The sequence below is a fragment of the Palaemon carinicauda genome, chromosome 28 (genome assembly GCF_036898095.1).
Source record: "Palaemon carinicauda isolate YSFRI2023 chromosome 28, ASM3689809v2, whole genome shotgun sequence".
Lineage (NCBI taxonomy): Eukaryota > Metazoa > Arthropoda > Malacostraca > Decapoda > Palaemonidae > Palaemon > Palaemon carinicauda.
The window spans coordinates 69,470,442-69,493,794 of NC_090752.1; the positions used below are offsets into that span (position 1 = coordinate 69,470,442).

The 23,353-nt window shown below is 34.2% G+C and overlaps 2 protein-coding genes across 2 annotated transcripts in view; one reads left to right on the plus strand and one right to left on the minus strand.

The window, feature by feature from the left end:
• The window catches only part of LOC137621652 (ankyrin repeat and BTB/POZ domain-containing protein 2), a 622,846-nt gene that overhangs the window by 428,209 nt on the left and 171,284 nt on the right, over positions 1 to 23,353 (minus strand). The window lies entirely within an intron of this gene.
• On the plus strand, positions 16,996 to 21,847 carry LOC137621651 (uncharacterized). Its single transcript, XM_068352123.1, has 2 exons — positions 16,996 to 21,454; positions 21,693 to 21,847. The coding sequence occupies exons 1-2, from the start codon at positions 18,050 to 18,052 to the stop codon at positions 21,711 to 21,713; spliced, it is 3,426 nt and encodes a 1,141-aa protein (XP_068208224.1). The 5' UTR covers positions 16,996 to 18,049; the 3' UTR covers positions 21,714 to 21,847.

A 23,353-nucleotide genomic window follows, 5' to 3' on the forward strand; every position in this document is an offset into this window, starting at 1 on the left:
GAAGAATTATCAGGAAGGAGTAGAGGTATATTAGAAATTATGAAGAAATGAAAATAACTAAAATAGGGCACTAGAAAAATATTGGTCGCAAGACACTCTAGAAAGTATCTTCACAAAGCAATTAACTGATTGATCTATGTTACCCTGGTGTAACATCAACAAATTCTACTGACTTCGAAAACTCAAATCATGGTATATAATTCTTGAACAAACTCTCTCATACAATGTTTCAAAAATCGTAAGGAAATGGTATATAATTCTTGAGCAAGACCTTTCATGTAATCTTCCAAAAATGATGTCAACTAATTTGCATACCCTCTTTCATATTTCATCTGTTTTATTTTCATAATGGAGTTTAAAGGCAGAACGTCACCCATTTTAATTGTTACTTTGTTTTATTTTTTTTTAGGAGAAAGATGAGTCTTGTGCGAATATACACCCAGCAGACGACCTACAGCTACCGAGTAAGTACCAGGTACAATTGATTATTTATTGACTTTTGTAACTGTAAGTTTCACCTTTAGTGGGACATTCCCGTTGAAAAGTATGACCGTCGCTGTCGTAAAAGTTGTTATTAAAAAGCAAAGACATAACCTTCTCAATCTTTGCTGTTGCTATTATACTTATTCCACTTCAGGATGTAAATTGTTTCAGATTCAACCAAAAAGTTAGGTTTTTCTTCGAGTTGGTCCAGTACCAAATAAATAATCGATTCACTAATTATTCTCAATGTTGTTCAGTCAAGTGACATATTGTATAAACTCGTTTCGTTGTATTAACAATGCATCAATTATGTTAACGCGTTTAGGTAAAACTCTGAGTCGTTTGTCATGAATTGAACTAGAAACGGCTGCATTTGTTGTTGTTGTTGTTGTTGTTGTTATTGTTGTTGTTATAGCAGTACAGTGAAGGACTTAGGGATGCGCTGAATTCCCTGATGTTCCCTGTGTTTGGCCATTCAGTCATTATTAGACTACACTAAACATCGAGGATGCAATTTTTTTTTTTCTGAGATCCTATAGGAGTGATTTTATGATTGCCATTGGGCGCTGGGGATGAGGTTCATCTTGGTAAAGGATAATTGTTGCATTCATTTCTGTTATTCTTCTCTGCAACCTGCCAACTTCCCCCCCCCCCACCTGTCGTAAAAAGGACTTGCTGATATTGTATTTACACACACACACATTTTTATATATATATATATATATATATATATATATATATATATATATATATATATATATATCTATATATATATATATATATATATATATATATATATATATATTTATATATATATATGTATATATATATTTATATATATATATATATATATATATATATATGTGTGTGTGTATATATACATATATATATATATATATATATATATATATATATATATATATATATATATAGATATTTATGTATATGTGTGTGTATGTCTGTGTGTATAATCTGTTTGCGTCTGTGTATGTGTATGTGAATCATTATATGTACATATATATATATATATATAAATATATATATATATATATATATATATATAAATATATATATATATATATATATATATATATATATATATATATATATATATATATATATATATAGGTGTTTGTGTGTGTGTATTGAAAAGACGGTTCCAAAGAAGCGTATAACTGCAATTATTTGTTGCATTTATCGCATTTGCTGATTTATAGTTGAAAGTCAGTGGCGAATACTTCCACAACAACATTACCTTCATACCATTCACAGAAGGATAATGAGCATTGTGTTGTCACCTCCATAAGTGCACTGTGCTAATGAATTCGTCTTTAATCACTAGTTTGTTTACATGTTGTTAAGGCCCTTCCATTTTAACACCTCTATTCCCCTGTAGTTTGTTATTTATCCATGAAGACATGTATGTGTTGTGTTTATAGCCTACGAGAAAGCTTTTGATTCTGTCAAAACTTCAGCAGTAATGAATACCTCTCAAACACAAGGAATAGATGAATCTTATGTTAAAACACTGTCTTTGGACTCAATGTATTTTACTATATCTATTGAGATATACACGTTTTTACTATTTCATCACTAGAATCTCCATTTACTTTACATACTTATTGAAATTCACCTCTCAATTCCACCTCATCCTTTTAATCGTAGAGAATAACCCGGAAAGAGAAGTGAGCTCACTAAATCTTTCACATCTAGATTTTATTGTATGGAAGTGTTGCGATTTGTATTAAAGGTTAAAATGATACTAAATGGTGTGAGTATACAGATATGATGGAATGATTTTCGTTATATAGCGCTGAATGGCCTTTGATGCCCCAGTGCTTGGCTTAATGCCTAAATCCTATATTCAATTCATTAAATCTTTCTTTGTAACTTGCACGTCCAAAGACACCTTTTTTATCCCTCTCTCCAATCCACTCCACCAACTTCCCTGTTGGTTCACCTGTTCTGTGACACTTCTTTTCTCATGCTACCATCATCATCTTAGGTATCTGTATGAGTTAACTCTGTATACGTTCGTTGATATTGATTATTTTGTGAGCGAAAATGACAGGATTTTGTCTCTTGCCTCATATTTAGTAAACATTTTGGTGGGAAATTAAATATGTGTTGGATTATCTAATTCAAAATTCTTATGATTTATACAGTCAAATAGATAAAAAAAAATACTGATTTTATTAAATGGTTGAAAACTTTGTTAGAAGAGTGTCTCCATCTATTTTCTCATTTCGGTTTCAAGGTTTTTTTATCCAGTTTTAAAGAATATCATAATTGGACATTTTTTCCTTTATTTTCAGTTTATCGTGAAATTCATAATGATGAAAATTCCATGAAATGAGCGTAGAAATCGGGGTGACCAAAAAGAAATTTGCATTTTGATAAAGAAAACTCTAAAATTTTGATTTAAAGGTTTATTTAACATTATTAAGAACCGTGGAACTGCCGTCCACTTAGAATCATTAATGGAAATGCTAGAATGCTGAAAGTCATTTTACATTAAAGGATTTGGGAAAACTGGCTTAGTTTATCTAATGACTTAAATCATTATGTTTGCAAATTATTTAGCAACGTTCAGTTAATGAGGCGAAGTATTATTATTATTATTATTATTATTATCATTATTATTATTATTATTATGATCAGCTAAGCTACAACCCTAGTCGGAAAAGAATGTTACATGGCAAAAGGACTTCAACGGGGAGAACTGCCCAACACGGAAACGAAATAGAGAGATAACAAATATGCCATATTTGAAAAATTATTATGAAAAATTATATGATAATTTAATATCAGTAACAACTGTGAAATAGATCAGTCGAATATAAATTATGAAACAACATTTTTGTCAACCAGTTCATGAGGTTGCAGCAAGTTTCAACTTCTGAAGTTCCAATGATTCAACCATCAGATTAGGAAGAGCATTCCACAGCCTGGTCACAGCAGGAATAAAAGTCCTAGATTAATGTGTTGTATTAATCCTTGTGATGGAGAAGGATAGATTAGTGTATTAATTTCCTTGCAACTTGAACAAGTGATAAATTCAGTATCAGATTAGCTTCCTCTCATTACAATTGCGGTTCATTCCAAATATTATTTACTTTTCATATGATTCGAGTTTGTCATTCCATAAATTTTTCATTTCCATTCGAATAGATTTAGATTATATAAATATTTTCCTCCATTGATGATGCCGTTCCATCATCTTATTTCTGTACATCAATGTACACCATAATTAACATTCGTTGAAAGTATTTTAATTATTAATTCAATTAATGTAATCATTCCCTTATCCTCAATGCTCACATTTCATGATATTTTTTCTTTTATTTTCGAGAGCTGTATCAATGCTATCAGTAATTTGCCTTTTCAACTTTCAATTGATTTTTCATTTCAATATAATATATATGATTCCATCGATATAATAACTCCATTTTCACATGTAAAATAATCCTAATTTTCATATTCCTCTTTCATTCCACTCCATTGTCACTTTATACTTCTCTTCCTTTAATTTATAACCTGGTATGCATGTTAAAATGAGCGAAGAAAAATTCTCTGTGTAACTCATGCCAACCCAGGTGTGTGTGTGTGTGTGTGTGTGTGTGTGTGTGTGTGCGTGTGTGTGTGTGTGTGTTTTTTTTTTTTTTTTTTTTTTTTTTTTTTTTTTTTTTTTTGTCCTATTCTCCTTCCAATGGAACTTCGGGAATAATCAGTAATTCCTTTAAAAATGCGAATTATGAAGAAACGCCGTTTAATCTCCTTTTTGCTGACTATTGGAGTCTGCTCGTGTCATCTCAAAGAAACGTTTTTGCATCTCGAAACCCTTAGATTTATTTCTTCCAAAACTGTCTCAAACTCCAACTTTATTTCTTATAAGAACTTCACCAGGCTTCTCTCTCTCTCTCTCTCTCTCTCTCTCTCTCTCTCTCTCTCTCTCTCTCTCTCTCTCTCTCTCTCTCTCATACAAACTATATACATATATATATATTTATATATATATATATATATATATATATATATATATATATATATATATATATATATATATATATATATATATATATATATATATACACACATGAAAAGATGTATTGTCTTCCCCTTTAAGAAACAGCTGTTGTTTCTCTGTAGTAGGAAAATCATGCAGTTCTTATAAGAACTTCAATAGGCTCTCTCTCTCTCTCTCTCTCTCTCTCTCTCTCTCTCTCTCTCTCTCTCTCTCTCTCTCTCTCTCTCTCTCTCTCTCTCTCAGAATTTCTTTTGGATTTATGCTTCACACTTTTTTTTCATAACCTTTAGCATTTTGGACCCAACGTAATTAAGCATTGAAGTCAGTGGTGTTATCACCTCTTATGACAAATTTGAATTTGTCAATGTTGATGTTGGGTCAGATATAGTTATATGGTACTTTGATCAATGATCAATCTGGGAATGTCTGCTCTGTAAGTGATTGCTTTGGCAGGGGAAGTTGGGGCAGCCTCCTTAATTGCAGGGGAGTTGGTTCTTGGTGACTTACGTCTTTAGTAAAAGTTTTTCAATTCAAGATTTTTGCCGTTTGTCCATGCAAAGTATTGGAAAAAGTTGCCGCGCTATTTTCCGGTTTGGAGCCCTTGGGCTTATAGCATGCTGCTTTTCCAACCAGGGTTGTATCTTAGCAATTAATGATTATAATGATAACTAGAGGGGCAATCATTAGAGCGCAGACCTCTGCCGCAGTAGCTAATTTCTCGACCTTGACCTTGATTTTTAACCTTAACGTGTATTAATCGGCGTGGATTTTCATACACGAAAATATGAACCAAGTTTGAAGTCTCTGTAACAAGGATGTCGAAACTTATGGCTGATTACGAGATGTGGACGTTTTGCTCGCCTGTGACCTTGACCTTTGATCTTCCAAAATAATGATTTCCCGGTTTTTACAAACAGTTAATCCCTGCAAGTTTCATCACGATTAAAATTGGGGCCAGGAAGCTGTTCTCAAACAAACACACACACAAACAGGGGGTAAAACATAACCTCCTTCCAACTTCGTTGGCGGATATAATAGTAATATTAGTATAGGCACTCTCCACGAGTTATGGTAGTGAGAATCAAGATCTACATTTAGACTTTGGTGAGAATAACGCAGCTGGGCTTGAGGAATTCTCAGTTCCATTGATAGACTGGTAAATGTATTGCAAATGTTCGTCTAGTTTTTTCCCTGCAGGGATATATCTTTTCTTCAATGCTAAAGTTAGGGCTGTTGAAGATTCTTCTCACCTCATTATTCTTTTAATGTTATTTTTTTCTTAACTTGAAAAATCAAAGTCGTTATCCGTTTGAGTTATTTAAATTTCTATTTTGGGACCTAATTGGATAACGTCATTTGATGCATCGTGGGTTGAAGTATCCACTCAGAGGGATAGAAAAATAGTTATCCTACCGTCCTTGGTAGAAGATAAAGGATAGATATTCTCGCACTTGGAAGACACGGTGATATAATTCCTTATATTTGGAAGACAAAGGCAAAGGATATTTCCTCATTAGAGAAGACAGAAAGTACTGGATATCTTCCTCTATATCAAAGTAGATCCTTATGATATCTTTCTTAAAAGAGAGACAAATTAATAGTATTTTTCACCGAACGGGAAGACTAAGGGATAGAGTCACAGACCCAAATCAAACCATTGTTCTCTAGTCTTGCGTAGTGCCATAGCCTGTGTATCATGTTTTTCCATTGTCTTGGGTTAGAGTTCTCTTGCTTGAGGTTACACTCGGGCACAATAATCTATCTATTTCTTATTTCCTTTCCTTAATGGGCTATTTCGTTGTTGAAGCTCTTAGGCTTATAGCATCCTGCTTTTCAAAGTAGGGTTATAGCTTAGCTAGTAATGGTAGTATTAATAACTGGGAATAAAATGAATAGAATATTAACGCAGTTGCGTACACAGATATCAAGGATATTGTGACGGCGGCGAATAAGGCTGTGAACTCAAAGGCAGGTTGGAAACGACTGAGTTATATTATCATAGAACAATCTCCTTATATACAAAACCTCAAGGCAACAGTACATAACATGTTCGAGAGACAGACAATATTACAGAGCAAAACCGGAGACATGAATTTTCATGTTCGTTTTAGTGCGAGTGAAGAGCGAAGATACAAGCATAATATATACAAAAGGAATTATGTACAATTGTGTGACACACGGTTGGTACATGGCTCCCCCTCTAAAAATGACATACTGAACATGTTAAATAGGTGCCCTGAATCTGGAGAGGTAGTAGTAACACTGCGCCGATTAGCGGCAGTGAGTGGCTGTAGAAGTCGTTGGTTGGGGTGCGAGCGAGTGGTGGATGATGGGTGGCTGTGTTGTCGCTCCGGCTCGTCACGGGGTAGGCAAGTGTGTTCTACGGCATTCATAAGCGTGTGTGTCCTACGGCAATCATAGGCGTGTACTACGGCATTCATAGGCGTGTATGTACTACAGCATTCACGTCAGCTTCGGTTGAAGTTGAATAGGTGTCCTCTTTGTCACGAGTGGAGGCGTTGATGGAGGTTTTGAAGGTCATGAAGTGGCTGTCCATAAGGGCACGAACTAGGTTCACATCACATGAGAGCCGTGCGCGGCAGGTTGCAGGCGAGTAATACTGGTCATTTTCCCGAGGGTGAGCGAAGCCATTTGGTCCCCCAACGGTTGTTGAGAGAGCTGAAAAGGCGTTGCTATACGGGTGGCTGGCGACGGCGAGTACTGCTGCAGAAGGTATGCGTTGACGGCGTCATAGTAACGGTGAGAGGCGGGAGGGTGGGGGAGGCGGGAGGAGCGAGTCACTCCGGGGTCACCAATGTGACTCGCTGAGTAAGGCTGTGAACTCAAAGGCAGGTTGGAAACGACTGAGTTATATTATCATAGAACAATCTCCTTATATACAAAACCTCAAGGCAACAGTAGATAACATGTTCGAGAGACAGACAATATTACAGAGCAAAACCGGAGACATGAATTTTCATGTTCGTTTTCGTGCGAGTGAAGAGCGAAGATACAAGCATAATATATGCAAAAGGAATTATGTACAATTGTGTGACACACGGTTGGTACAATATGTCCCCATGTGTAAAAAACAAATGATTTTAATATCCCCCCATTTGGGATGGCAATTATGATATAAATCGCGACATTCTGTTCCTCTTTTTTGGTTGAAAAATAAAAAGGTAATTTTGGGAATCAGATCTTTTGTTCCAAAAGTAATTACGAGAGATTCTTTTGTCTTCGAGAAGCGATCGATATTGTATCCTCATAATGCTATGGAGGTTCCTTGTCTGAGATCTGCTTATGGTCTAGTGAAAGCTTATTCTTTAGGATGTAATTGGTTATAGTGTAAGCTGTGTTGTTTCCGGAACAGAAAGGAGATAAAAATCCCTCGAGAATGAACCAAAACCAGAAGGTTTTTTTTTCGGTAAACGTCGACAATTTATTCGCTATTTAAAGATCGCTTTGCATATATATATATATATATATATATATATATATATATATATATATATATATATATATATATATATATGTATATATATATATATATATATATATATATATATATATATATATATATATATATATGTGTGTGTGCGTGTGTGTATAGGTAGCTATTAAGGCATTGTGTCAATAGGACAGTTCACCTCACCAAGCAAATGGTTCCCGGTTCGATGCTTGACCTTAGTAATGAATTATGTATCTAATGGTTAATCCACTGTAGACGGTCGCAGCCGGGGTAAAGGAGACTTCCTGAGACATCCGAGAATACGACTCATTCACCGTATCTTCTTAGTGGGAGTAACTCCAATAACATTTTCAAGATAACGTTTTTAAACATTCACTTGGGACGAGGATGTTAGCCATATGCCTTACTCCACCCTGGCTGTGACCCAGTACTTGCAGGGAAGTAACTGGTAGCTACTTTAATGCTTAAGGGTTGTGGTGGGCGGTTGGTAACGTCCTTGCCTGGTGATTGCCAGGCAGGGGTTCGAGTCCTGCTCAAACTCTGTTAGTTCCTTTGGTCGCTGCAACCTCACCATCTTTGTGAGCGAAGGATGTGAGTTTGGGGGAGCCTATGGGTCATCAGCAGCCATTGCCTAGCCCTTCTTGGTCCTAGCTTGGGTGGAGAGGGAGCTTGGCCGCTGATCATATGTTCAGTATATATGGTAAATCTCTTGGGCATTGCCCTGCTTGATAGGGAAATATCACTGCTCCCTGCCTCTGCCATTCATGATCGGCCTTTGAACCTTTACGTCATTTGAGTCTGGTTTAACTACGGAGTCGCTGTAATCTTCCATAATAATAATTATTCCATACATCTACACAGTAGTCTCATCAGTAAACGTCAAACACCCCATTTAGTGATGTCAATGCTCTTCCTTCCCCATATAACTCAAGTGGCTATCACACCTTTCTTAGGCCCACCTCTCGTACCTGATATCAATTCTTTTTTAATTAATCTGATACCTGTCATTCTTTGCATATGACTGAACCACCACAAAGTGCTGATCAATCATCTCCCGTATGCTAGTCTGTTTACCACTTGTTCTGCATATCCCCCTTCCTACCCATTTCTCATCTTATCAATTCCCTTCAAATATATTTTTAACCTTCTGAAGGTTTTTTTTTTATTTACTCTCTAATTTCATATTTCAATTCCATAAACGCGAGTTGGTTTAACAATACCTTTGTACATTTCCACTTTCTCACCTTGGTATGCACAGATAGTTGGGGCAGATAGATGTAGAAAAATTATCTTACATTTATTTTGTATATTTCAATTGTCGTGTCTCGTATAATAACTTGCTTAAACTCACTCTCGATTAGAGGTGTTCATTATCTTTATATCATATTGTCCTTAATATGCCACCTTTAGGAACGGGTCTTTGTTTGCATAAGACCTGTTTAAACCAGCAACCAATCACATCATTGACTACCAACTAAATTCGAGTCAATATATCCCTATTTTTACTTTTATGTTCATATGTGGCTCCACAATGCTGAGAAGCACTGCATGACCAACAAGTATTTTCTTCCTGTAGACTATTTAGTTCTTAGAGAAACATTACTCTGCCATAATTTAATCATAAATGACTGGAAAATCATAAGACTTAATTCTCTGTAATTCCCAAATCCTCACTATCATAACACTCTGGAAGCAATAGTCTTCAAATTCTGGAAGCAAAATGAAAAAAAAAAAAAATTACCGGGAGATAGAAATTTGCAGCAAATTACCATTTCTGAAAACCTTGAGTCCAAAGACTCTTAATGAGCTGCCAAGGACTTCCTCTCATTATCACGTACTCTTGGTCTCTCCCCCCCCCCCTTGGGCCCCCAACTCCCTCCCCCTCCCTCTCCCTCTCCCTCTCTCCCCACTGCTAACAATTTTTATGTTTTTGTTAGAATTATCTTATTGATTTTTTTTATGGGATAAGAGAAATGGTTTAGGATACAGTAAAGTATTTTGTTGAATTAATCCTTACATAATAAGATTGATTCTTTGAATCAATCCTAATATGTAAGGATTGATTATTAAAATTACTCCTTACATATTATGATTGATTCTGAAAATTAATCCTAATATATAAGAATTGATTCTTGATTCTCAGAATTATTATTTACATATTAGGAATGATTCTTAGAATCAATCCTTAAATATTAGGATTGATTCTCATATTTAATCTTTACATATTAGTGGTGATTCTCAAAATCAATCCTTACATATTAGGATTGATTCTGAAAATCAATCCTAATATATAAGAATTGATTCTTGATTCTTAGAATTAATACTTACATATTAGGATTGATTTTTAGAATCAATCCTTAAATATTAGGATTGATTCTTAGAACTAATCCTTAAATATTAGGATTGATTCTTTGAACTAATCCTTAAATATTAGGATTGATTCTAAGACTTAATCCTTACATATTAGTGTTGATTTTCAAAACCAATCCTTAGATATTAGGATTGATTCTTAGAATCAATCTTTTCATATCTATATTAATTTCAGATTTTATTCTTATAATTAATCCCTACCTATTGGAATTGATTCCAAATAGTCTAAATATATCGTCATCATGGCTACTTATTCAGACACGACATCAAAAAGAAAAGGTGAAATAAAACAGTGATTACAAGGCTTTCCTTGGAGTTTATCTTACTAGTATTTCTCATCAGAAAAAAAAAATGTTCTTACAATATTTTATTTTGATTGTTTAATACTTCTCTTGTAGTTTATTTATTTCCTTGTTTCCTTTCGTAACTGGGCCGTTTTTCCCTGTTGGAGTCTTTGGGCTTATAACATCTTGCTTTTCCAACTGGGTGTTATAGCTTAGCTTATAAAATAATAATAATAATAATAATAATAATAATAATAATAATAATAATAATAATAATAATAATAATAATATCATTGATGTTCGTTAAGTAGAAAGCGTTAGTGATTCTTTCAGCAAGCATCATTTTATGATTTTAATTTAGTTATTTTGATAAAAACGCGAAAAGTCGGTAATGATTAAAAGCTATAATGATCAGGCGCTAATTATTTAAAGATTTTATACAAAAATAATGAGGAAGAATTTTTTTTTTTTTAAGTCATAATGTACATAAGTTTGTTGCAACAGTTATGAATTATAAGAAAAGATAATGATATAATCACTATAAGGGTTTTAATTCTTTTAATTCTTCAATTCAATTTCAATTTCTTCTCTAGTAAAATTTAATTTGACAACATTTGGAATTATTTCCATATTAAATACTGTATTGAAAAACCTATCAATATGTTTAAACATTGAAATCTCATACATTTTTTGGTAGGGGAAAAATTTTGAGAGAAAAAAAGATTAACTTCCTATAATTAAAGAGAAAATATATATAGAACTTTTCTCTATAATTTAAAATTTTAGAGACTAGAAATAATCGGCTTAATCGTTTATCGTGTAGCCTTTCCTGTTAGGAATTGTTTCCTGCATTAGATATCCAAAGTAGGTATATGCCAGAAAAAAATATATGTATTTTAGTATCCGGAAGTCAGCATAATATTTGTAAAATAAATGTTTATATAAAAAAAGACATATTCTTTTTGGAACATATATTTCAACTTCAATGAAAAATGTCAAAAATATTGTTTAAATTTGAAGTATTAGACGTTGTAATTTTGAATTTGTTTTTCATGATTTTACTTGAAACTTATTGACTTAAGCTGTCTTTAGTAAAAGAATTGTTGTTAATCTCCTTTTCTCTTTATACTCTTTAAAATCTTTGAAATATACAACGTATATAACTGTGTCTTTTTAATGCCCAAGATTATTAGCAATGGCATGGTGCTTTATTCAAGTTAAAATACAAAGCATTCATAGATTGGTATGGGATCTGTTGATCATACAGATATAGAAAAAGGTCGGTTTTTGTATTTATTATAACTATAGCTAGAATAATGTAAATACTCTCTTTAATGGAAGTAATAATCTCCTTAATATCCGGCAGAAAAAAAAATTGTATTTGTCATATTTTTCCATATTTGGGTTCATTTTAATACTTGTTTTAATTTTGAAAATTGTGATGTATTATTTCCACGACATATTTATTTTGAAATTAAATTTTGTATATCGAGAATAATTTAAATACTGGTTCTGATTAACAAAATATAACATTAAAACTTATTTGTCCATGACCTACCAATGTCTAATCTAATGTTGTTCCTATTTACGAATGATCCTAGATACCGGATTTAATAAAGACGACCAGTCTATTATAAAGAAGGAGCCTTTAAGTAGGCCTATCAGCATGTTTATCCTTCTGGGCATACATGAAGAAACTTATGACAGGCAAAAACATGACCTGAATTTGTTTTCTTCACATTATCTTTATATATATATATATATATATATATATATATATATATATAATATATATATGTGTGTATATATATATATATGTATATGTATATATGCACACACACACACACACACACACACACACATATATATATATATATATATATATATATATATATATTGGTTTTCTTGTTTCATCTTTATCCGTTGTTCGATCTCCAATTTATATTTGAATGATACTCAAACTCTGTACTCATTTTTCTTCAATGAGTCATATTTGCACTGACTCGCAGCGGTGCCCTTTTAGCTCGGAAAAGTTTCTTACTAGATGATAGGCTAGAATGATCTTGTCCAACCAATCAAATAGCAGGAATCTTTTCCGAGCTAAAAGGGCATCCATGCGAGTCGGTGCAAATGCACCTCGTTAAAAAAAATGAGTATAGGTTTTGACACACTTCCCCCCTTCCCCGTATAAATAAAACCTCAGTTAAATTAACTTCTTTGTTTGTTAAATATCACCACTTCTTCTTCTTTGTCTGCATCTTTTCCCACTTTTATGTGGGGTCGATGTTTCTGGCCAGCGTTTATTTACCTATGTCCCACACTTCATCACCGGTTATTCTCACAATCTCCACTGGACATATTGGTTTTTGCTAGTGTTGAATATCACCACAGAGTTTGCATTTTAACTCATCACAAGTTAAAAAAAAATTACATATAAGTGGAGTATTTTTTTCCTGAAAGATCACCCGGTATTCTGCATATTAGATAATTTTCGATGTTTGGCTAAGTTTTTATTTCCCTTAAGAGTATATTTACTTATACCTACGGGTGATTCTCACGATTTTACTGTTGGCTTCATTAGTTATTCTAGGTTGTTATGGAAGTGACGAAAGGTTTTGACTATGAGACGCTTTTTGTCCTTGTTGTTGTTGATGTTCTTTGATAGAATTAATTATACAACAATCTGTGCCTGAACTCTGAAACAAAATCTAACTAAAATTGTTCTTTGTGACTTTTAATTTGTGATTAACTCTTAGGAGAAATATAATTAGACTTCCGGAGAGAAGAAGGGACATTTGGAAATTATTCTACCTTACGGAACCTTACGGAAATCTTGATGTCACCGGGCGCTCCTATTAGAAAATATTTTTTTTCATTTCTTAATGTATGGACATTCTGTTCTCTGGTGAATTACTGTGCAATTGTGTGCCATTTAAGGTTGATTATATATGATTATTTGATAACTTTTAGTTATGATCATTTTAATAATTGAAAAAGCGGTAATATTTTGGTCCTCGTCTTTGTGTCTAGAGATTATCTTGAGGAAATATTAATGGATTAATGATCATATTCGTCACCATCACTGATTAGTTTGTTGTCCCCATCAACACTCATTTCAGGATTCAACGCTGTCAGAATCATCTCCAACGTTACTCTGCATATTATTGTATTTCAAGACATAATATTATATTTAGCCAGATCTATTTCTTAATTCTGTTATTTCAACTATCTCTTATGACCCATTTGTAATAATTCAATTTCCACACCTTATTTATGTATGTAATTACCGAGACTAAAATTTGAACTACTATTATCTCGATGTATTGCAATTTTTCCTGTGGGATTCCTACTGAATTTTCTGCAATACGAAATAGAAAGAGAAGTCATTCTCCGGCGCCCCGCTAAGTTTCGAACCTTGGTTAGATTTTGGAGTTGAATAAGTTCAAATATGTAGGTCATTACCTTTTTACCTTCATCCCTTTTATAATTCATTAAAAACAAAAAGAATTTTAATATAATGCTGTTACGACAGTAGACATTTTTATAGGGGGAACTTTGTAAAAAATGAATTACAGCATATTTGAATTGAAGAATTACATCGACATCAGTCAAATGGCATTACCTTAACCACTGTCGTAAAGTGGTAACGTATTCGGATGGCAGCAGATCGATCCCAGCCTGTGACCGTAAGTATAAGCTGTTTACTGGGAAGGCCACTGCTGTGGTTGAGCACCACAGCGCTTGCCAGGCTGACGTTCTGGTGAGCATCTATTTTGATGATTCTGGAATTGGAACCAGACACCTTTACCTTGATGTTCAGTGTTGCAATATATTTTCTCTAAATCTTATCCTAAAATTTCCTTTTTACTTGTTCTCCTTTTCGTCTTTCACTTGCCTCTAACGGCAGAAATAAGAGTCTTCTCTTCCACGGATTTTTACTCTGTTTTATTTGCACATTCTTAGCACTGCCTCATCCATACTCTATACTCAAGTTTGCAACTTTATTTCTGCATCAAAAATATTCCAATTATTAATTAATTTCTCGTTTAATGGAAATTAAAAACTTTCTACATCAGTTATAATAGGATTAAAAAAATATTATCTGCTGTTGTTTCTTTTACTTGAAATCTGATAGTTTATGTTACCACCTCCATTCCTTTATACCAAAAGCTGTTGTATGACATTAATTGAAGCCGTGAAATAATGGATAGATTTAATACCTTGACTGTTTCTGGCTATGGGAATCAGGAATTTGAGTCGGTGAATTAACAGATAGATTTAAAATATACCTTGGCAATGAGCAATACATTGTAATCTATTGTCGACACATCTCCAAGAAAGAAACATCCATTAAAGAAATTCTGTAGCTTCAGAAATAATCCGTGTAGACACCTCAGGATTATGTATGTAATCGACAAATAGGTTTGCTTAAAGAAAATGGGTGATACAGACTAAGAAACAAACACAAAGTCACTCCAACACCTTCTAAAAAAAACATAAAAGATATCTCACACGTCTCGAACTGTCGACCTAACCGCGCCAGGACTCCTCGCTACTGGGAGGAAGGATGCTGGTGACTGGTACAATACGGGAACATCCGCTACCGGGGTCTAAGCGATGTCAGGCAGGGCAGCTAATCGGGAATACGGTTTAACCCCAAAGCCAAAGTAAAGTCCTTCAAATAGAAGGCAACAGTGCTTAACCCATACTTATGGAGAAAAACATTTTGATAGAAGTAGCAGCTTCAGAAATACAGCTTAGCGTTGCATTTATTATTTCATTCCCCCTCTCTCTCTTCTTAATAGTTCTGTATTCCTTTTTATATGTCTCTTTAATTTTTTGGCTTTGCTTTCCCTGTGTACGTAATATATCAGTAGTAATCTATTCTTTATGTATATTCCATTTCATAACTCGCTGGTAAAGAATGAAAATTTTTACCATTTGCTGCTGGATGAATTTTAATCTAGCGAGGAGATGACGCTCTTCAAAGGTGGCGTGCATGTCCAAATTCACCTATCTCCCTTACGCACAGAGAGAGAGAGAGAGAGAGAGAGAGAGAGAGAGAGAGAGAGAGAGAGAGAGAGAGAGAGAGAGGGGGGGGGGGTTTAAAGGAAGGGAATCGCTTGACTTTCTTTTCCAGAATTTTTTTTTTAATGGAGGAAGGCATTGAAGACCTTAACTTTCCTTTTAGAGAATTTTTTTTCGTTATTTTCCAATAAATTATTTTTAATAATTACTAAAATGATAATTATTTTAATGATGATAATGATTTTAATCATTTTCATAACCAATGATTTTAAGTTTAATAATGATTTTAATCATTCTTCTGATAATGATTTTAATAATTCTTCTGATAATGATTTTAATAATTTCAATAATAATAATTTGGAGAATTATGTTAACCATATTTTTTATGATAATTATTATTCTAAGAATTTTATTAACATATACATTTCGTTCACTATTATAACTATTGCTACTAGAAATATAAATTTAGAATCTTGCATTTTCCAGTGACAGAAAAAAATAGATTTTTCTCTCTTTCTTCAAATGATATTTCATCCGATTAACGAAAGCATATTTCGGAAAACAATTGAAAAATAAAGGTAGACTTAATAATCAAATTAAAAAACTTTTCCACCCTTGTCGGCAACAGGTGTCAGTTGGAATTGTTTCTGTAACACAGTATACTGAAGGATTCTTCAACAAAAGGGTGAAGTCTCTCTCTCTCTCTCTCTCTCTCTCTCTCTCTCTCTCTCTCTCTCTCTCTCTCTCCATTTTACCAATGATTATATATATATATATATAAAATATATACTGTATATATATATATATATATATATATATATATATATATATATATATATATATATATATATGTATGTATGTATGAATACATGTGTGTGTTTGTGTGTATAGGTCTCTCTTGATAGTTTGTATATGAAAGGTGTATTTTCATGCCGTTACTGTTCTTAAAACATTTAATATTAAATGTTCATTAATTCTCTTATATTTATTTCCTCTCCTTACCGGACTATTTTTCCCTGTTGGAGCTCTTGGGCTTATATCATCCTGCACTCCCAACTAGGGTTGTAGCTTAGTTAATAATAATAATAATAATAATACTTATATCTTTATCCGAGTGGGTATACCTTAACGTGGTGAAAGGGTTTGTGGATAGCCATGATCGGCAAAGGTGTACTAGTCATGGCCTCCCATACTAGGTCTTCCACCATCACCAATCTAGAGTGGCCAGCATTCTGGTGAAAATGGCCAAACCTCAGACATGGCCTTAGCTACTTTTGTTGTTAATGTTGTTTTTGCATATATATATTGTTATGGTTCCCGTTGTATATTTATTAAATATTTTTTATTTAGTTTTCTTTTCAGTCACTAGATGGAGTGAGTATCCTTAAAAATGTATGGTTGTTTTCAGTCACTAGATGGTGTGACTAATTAGTTGTGATTTAAGTATTGTTTGTTTGTTCCATGGTCCATGGATGACCAAATATTGTTTACTTCGACAATAAAGTTTGCTTTGTCCAGTGTGCTTCCTGGATTGGTGATTAACGGTTCTTGGATTTATTACTTGGATTTAAAAGTGTTTATTTGTATTTGGTAAGATATTATTGTTCATTTTGTTTCGAAACACCAGTGGATTCATTTAAGAGAAAGTTATGAATTTATCTATCATTATTTCTTTATATTTCTGTACATAAGTGTAGAATATATATATTGTAATTAAAAGTGGTTAAAAGTGGTTAAAAGTGATTTTATCTATTTTCCCTTTTAAATTATAAACTTTAAACTGAACCTAGTAAACTAGCACTAACTTCTAAGAATATTGTTATGATCTATAAAGTGCTACATGAAATCGTGAATTATAGATACGAATCATAACAAATGGTGACCTGGCCAGGATATTCTACACGTCGTGTATGTACAGAAATTTTCCTAATTGCCTCTATTGTCGAACATTTGCGTATTTTTTAAATATATTAATCTAGCGAAGTTTTGTGAAACGTGTTTTCGTTTTAGTTAACTATTGATGGCTGCTCTGTATTATTGATTTTTTGCGACCAAAAAACTTTAAGTGAAGTGTAAAGTTTAATATTTAAATTTAGTTTTGAATAGTAAAAATTATTGTAGTTATGGAGCCTTTTGATTTGAGTGCATTTGTTAGTCAACCCTCTATTGGCTATTTGCGTTCGCATACGATACGTAAAGAGGACTGGTTATCTATTGCGCGTGAATATGAATTTGTTCGTGATGTCAAGAAAACGTGGCGTAAATCACAAGTCAAGCATTTTGTTATAAGTAAATTGGTTGATAATGATATATTAACTGAAGAAGCGTTTGATCTTTGTGATGAAATAAGTTCAGTGTTAGAGGTAAAGAGGTTAGAGTTGCAATATGCTGAGAGAGAAAGATAGAATAGAGAGGTCAGAACGTGAAGAACGAGACCGGAAAGAGCGGTTAGAACGTGAAGAGCGTGAATATAAGTTTAAGTTAGAACAACTTGAAATTGAACGCGAAACTGGTGGTGTAGCTCGGTTAGAAGATAGTAACACTAATGTAATTAAGTATTCAAAGATGATTCCTTCCTTTGACGAAAACTCGCCTGATGAATTTTTTGCTTTATTTGAGAAGTTGGCAGATAGTTTAGAGTTACCTAAGGTAATATGGCCAATTCTTATTCAACCTGCTTTAAAGGGTAAAGGTCGGTCTGCCTTTCTTGCTTTAACATTAGAAGAAGGTAAAGATTATGATTTTATTAAAGAATCTATCTTGCGTGTGTACGAACTCACCCCGGAATATTACCGCTTAAAGTTCCGTAAATATCGTAAATTTGACAACCAGTCGTATGTTGAATATTCCCATAATATTGTGCGTATGCATGATAAGTGGTTAAAGTCTGCTGGTGTTTCGAGCATGGATGAATATAGAGAACTAATATTAGTAGAACAATTTATAAGAGGTATACCCATTGATACGCAGAGGTATTTATTTGAGAAAGAAGTAACTACTCTTCAAAGAGCAACTGTACTTGCTGAAAATTTTAGGTTATTAAGACCTCGCTATTCAGGTAACCAATCCAGGAAGACACCAGGTAAGTCACCTCAAAACTCACCACCAACAAGTCCTTATAGATTATCTGTTAAATCTCTTGGCTCTGGTGCTAGTTCAAGTGTAACTTGTTATTCGTGTGGTGAGGTCGGTCATGTGAAAGCTAGATGTCCCAAACATTCTAGGAAGAATGAAAGAAAGAGTAAAGCAGAGGAATCTAATTTCTCTTGTTGCGATATAAATGCTGAGTCAGCTGGTGGTGTTGATGGTTTCAAACCATTCTGCTTTGACGGAGTTTTGGTTACTGGTGATGAACATAGTGAGGGTGTTGTGGTAAAGCTAATGCGGGACACCGGTTCATCGCAGAGTTTAGTTGTTAGAGGGGCAGTACCTGGGTTAGAGGACTGTCTTACCAATGATAAAGTAATAGTTAGGAGCATAGGTGGTTTGACTTCTTTGCCTCGGGCTAGAGTGCATTTGGATTGTGGCATATTCAAGGGTAATATCATTGTGGGTATTGTCGAGTCTCTTCCGATTCCTGGCGTAGATGTTCTTGTTGGAAATGATGTTGCAGGTAATCTTGTGGTGCCGGACCCAGTGGTATGTGATAATCCTTTGGAAGTCAGCCCTGTTCAGCAGTTGGAGGATGTGGAACCTGAGTTGTTCCCATCTTGTGTAGTTGAACGCAGCAGAGGCCTGCGTGGTATTGTTTTGACCGAATCGGTACCTAGTATTGATGACCAGTTCAATGCTGTTGAATGTGGTGCTAGGTCTGCAGTTGAGGATGACAAGGTGAGAGATGGAGTACGTTTAGATTTAGGGACAGATTTTGACTACTCTCTCCATAGTTTGTTTAATGAAAGTGTTCAACCTGATATTCCTACTGTGGTTAGGGAGAATAGTTTTGATACTACGAGTAGGAAAGGTTGTAATGGAAAAGTTGGAAATGTATTGACATCATCATGCAATGATGTATATAAAATTAATGTCACAGATTTGAAACATGAACAAATTAACGATGTCTCTTTACAGCCTTTGTTTAAGAATGCATTGACAGAGAAGGAGAGTATGGCAGAATCTACATGTTACTACTTGAAAGCTGGAGTGCTAATGAGGAAATATAGAGGAAGTACTGCAGCAGCAACTGCCTCTTGGGAAGTTAAACAACAGTTGGTGGTTCCAGCATCTCTGAAAAATCATGTGATGAAGGTGGCCCATGAAGTCTCTACTACTCATCTTGGGATTAAGAAGACAGCATATAGTATATTGCAATATTTTTATTGGCCTAGCCTTTTTCGTGATGTGAAGGTATTCTGCAATTGTTGCGTAACCTGTCAAAAAGTAGGTAAGCCAAACCAAGCACCTAAACCAGTTCCTTTGGTGCCTCAAGTAGTCTGTAATGTTCCTTTTGAAAAAGTTATTATTGACTGCGTTGGACCTCTACCAAAAACAAAAAGACAGCACCAATACATGTTGACTATAATGTGTTCTAGTATTAGATATCCAGATGCTATTCCTCTACGGAATATAACTACTAAGAATCTTATTCCACACCTTATCAAGGTTTTTACTCAATATGGCATACCTAAAGTTGTTCAAACCGACCGTGGTACCAATTTTACATCAAAGCTTTTTCAGGATGTTATGTTGGCTATGGGTGTTCACCATTCAATATCTACAGCTTATCATCCGCAAAGCCAGGGGGCGCTAGAGCGATTTCACCAGACGCTTAAGGAGGCTCTGACTAAATACTGCCATGAACATCAGAAGGAGTGGGATGAGGGACTACCGTTTGTGTTGTTCGCCATAAGAAATACTCAGCAAGACAGTTTGGGATATTCGCCTTCTGAACTACTTTATGGTAGGAGTATTAGAGGACCCTTAAAGGTTTTATATGATGTCTGGCTGGAAAACCATGAATCAGGTAAAGACTTACATCAATATGCTGTTACTCTTAAAAAGCAATTAGATGAGGCTCGAGTATTTACACATCAGAATCTGTTTAAAGCCCAAAATAGTATGAAGAAAAGGTTTGATGTTAAAACTGTAATAAGAGAATTTAAACCAGGTGATCAAATTTTAATGCTTAATCCCACTAAGAAGTCTTTAGAATGTCGTTTTGAAGGACCCTATACTGTAGTAGAGAGACGGGGCAATAATGTATATGAAATTGAAACTACTGGTAAGAGGAAAGATAGGCATCTTGTTCATGTGAATAGACTTAAGCCTTTTGTGTCAGAGAGGACTAAAGTGAAGTCGACAGTGCTTGCAGCTGTAAACGTTAAGAATGATTCGGTTATTGTTCCAGAGAATGATTTTCAAATAGGTAATGATTCTCACCTCTCCAATTCTGAAATTTTAATTAATATCTCCGCAAAATTAATGCATTTAGGTTCTCGCCAGGCTATGGATGTGGAACGTTTGCTGAAGTCTTTCAGAGATCTGTGTGGAGATGTACCAACACAAACTAATCTTTTGGAATATACTATCATTTTGAAAGAGGGAACAACCCCATGCAAGCAAGCACCTTATCGAGTATCCCCATACAAGAGAGCTATATTGAGAAAAGAAACTCAGTTTCTACTGGATAACGACTTGGCCGAAAGCTGTGACAGTCCTTGGTCTTCACCGTGTTTATTAGTACGAAAACACGATGGATCGTTTCGACTCTGCATCGATTATAGACAGGTTAATAAACTCACTGTCACAAATGCATACCCACTGCCTAGAGTGGATGATTTGATTGATCAAGTAAGTTCTTCTAAAGTTGTTACACGTATAGACCTTCTAAAAGGATACTACCAAATTCCTTTATCTCCATCTTCAAAACCCATTACTGCATTTGTTACACCCGATGGATTGTTCCAATATAAGGTTTTACCTTTTGGCTTAAAAAATGCAGGACCAGTATTCCAGAGGGCAATGAATGATCTTCTAGAAGGACTTCCAGGAGTTGCAGTTTACTTAGATGATGTTATTATTTTCGCAGAGTCTTGGTCGGACCACATGAAGGGCTTGAAAGAAGTATTGCTGCGTCTGAGGAAGGCAGGTTTGACAATAAACCTGAAGAAAAGTGACTTTGGACATGCCAAGATACAGTACCTTGGATACGTTGTGGGAAGCAATGAAGTGGCACCAGTAGATGCCAAGGTGAAGGATATCATTGCCATACAGCCTCCCACCTCTAGAAGAGAAGTTCAACGATTCCTGGGAATGATTGGATACTATCGACGTTTTTGCGAAAATTTCTCAGATGTGGTCGCTCCTCTCACTTCTCTTACAAGCAGTAAAAAGAAATTTAATTGGACTGACGATTGCAAGGCTGCCTTTGAATACTCAAAACGCATCCTGGCATCTTGTCCAGTTTTGCAGGCACCAAATTTTAAGAAACCCTTTTCAATTGAGGTTGATGCCAGCGACTTGGGAACGGGAGCTGTACTGCTACAGGAAGGGACAGATGGAATCTTGCATCCAGTAATGTATGCTTCTCAGAAGCTCAAACCTCACCAACGACCCTATGCAACGGTTGAAAAAGAAGCATTTGGGTTATTGGTTGCATTAGAGAAGTTTGCAGCTTATCTCCATTGTTCTCCATTTACTATCAATGTCTACACGGACCATCAGCCTCTAACGTTTTTACAGAGAATGAGAACGAAAAATCATCGACTCATGAGATGGTGGCTGATGCTACAAGAATATGATCTTCAAATACACCATATAAAAGGAAAAGACAATATGTGCAGACATGTTATCACGGAATCCTACATGATGGAGAATGTTAAAATAGTATTTTCAGTCATCATGATGGTGATGACGACTTTTTGTGGGGGGATATGTTATGGTTCCCGTTGTATATTTATTAAATATTTTTTATTTGGTTTTCTTTTCAGTCACTAGATGGAGTGAGTATCCTTAAAAATGTATGGTTGTTTTCAGTCACTAGATGGTGTGACTAATTAGTTGTGATTTAAGTATTGTTTGTTTGTTCCATGGTCCATGGATGACCAAATATTGTTTACTTCGACAATAAAGTTTGCTTTGTCCAGTGTGCTTCCTGGATTGGTGATTAACGGTTCTTGGATTTATTACTTGGATTTAAAAGTGTTTATTTGTATTTGGTAAGATATTATTGTTCATTTTGTTTCGAAACACCAGTGGATTCATTTAAGAGAAAGTTATGAATTTATCTATCATTATTTCTTTATATTTCTGTACATAAGTGTAGAATATATATATTGTAATTAAAAGTGGTTAAAAGTGGTTAAAAGTGATTTTATCTATTTTCCCTTTTAAATTATAAACTTTAAACTGAACCTAGTAAACTAGCACTAACTTCTAAGAATATTATGATCTATAAAGTGCTACATGAAATCGTGAATTATAGATACGAATCATAACAATATATATATATATATATGTGTGTGTGTGTGTGTGTGTGTGTAAAACACAAATATTATATATGGCAATACATCAGGTTTTAAATAGTAAAAAAAACTATAACAATAAGGTAAATAATGCAATTCTATAGATAAAAGATTTCAGAAACCCTAACTTAAAGATTTTAAATCCAGATCAATAGAAGTATGAAGGAATAATAATGATATTGTACACTGAAAAGTAATGAGAAATAAAAAGTAGCATGTCCATTAA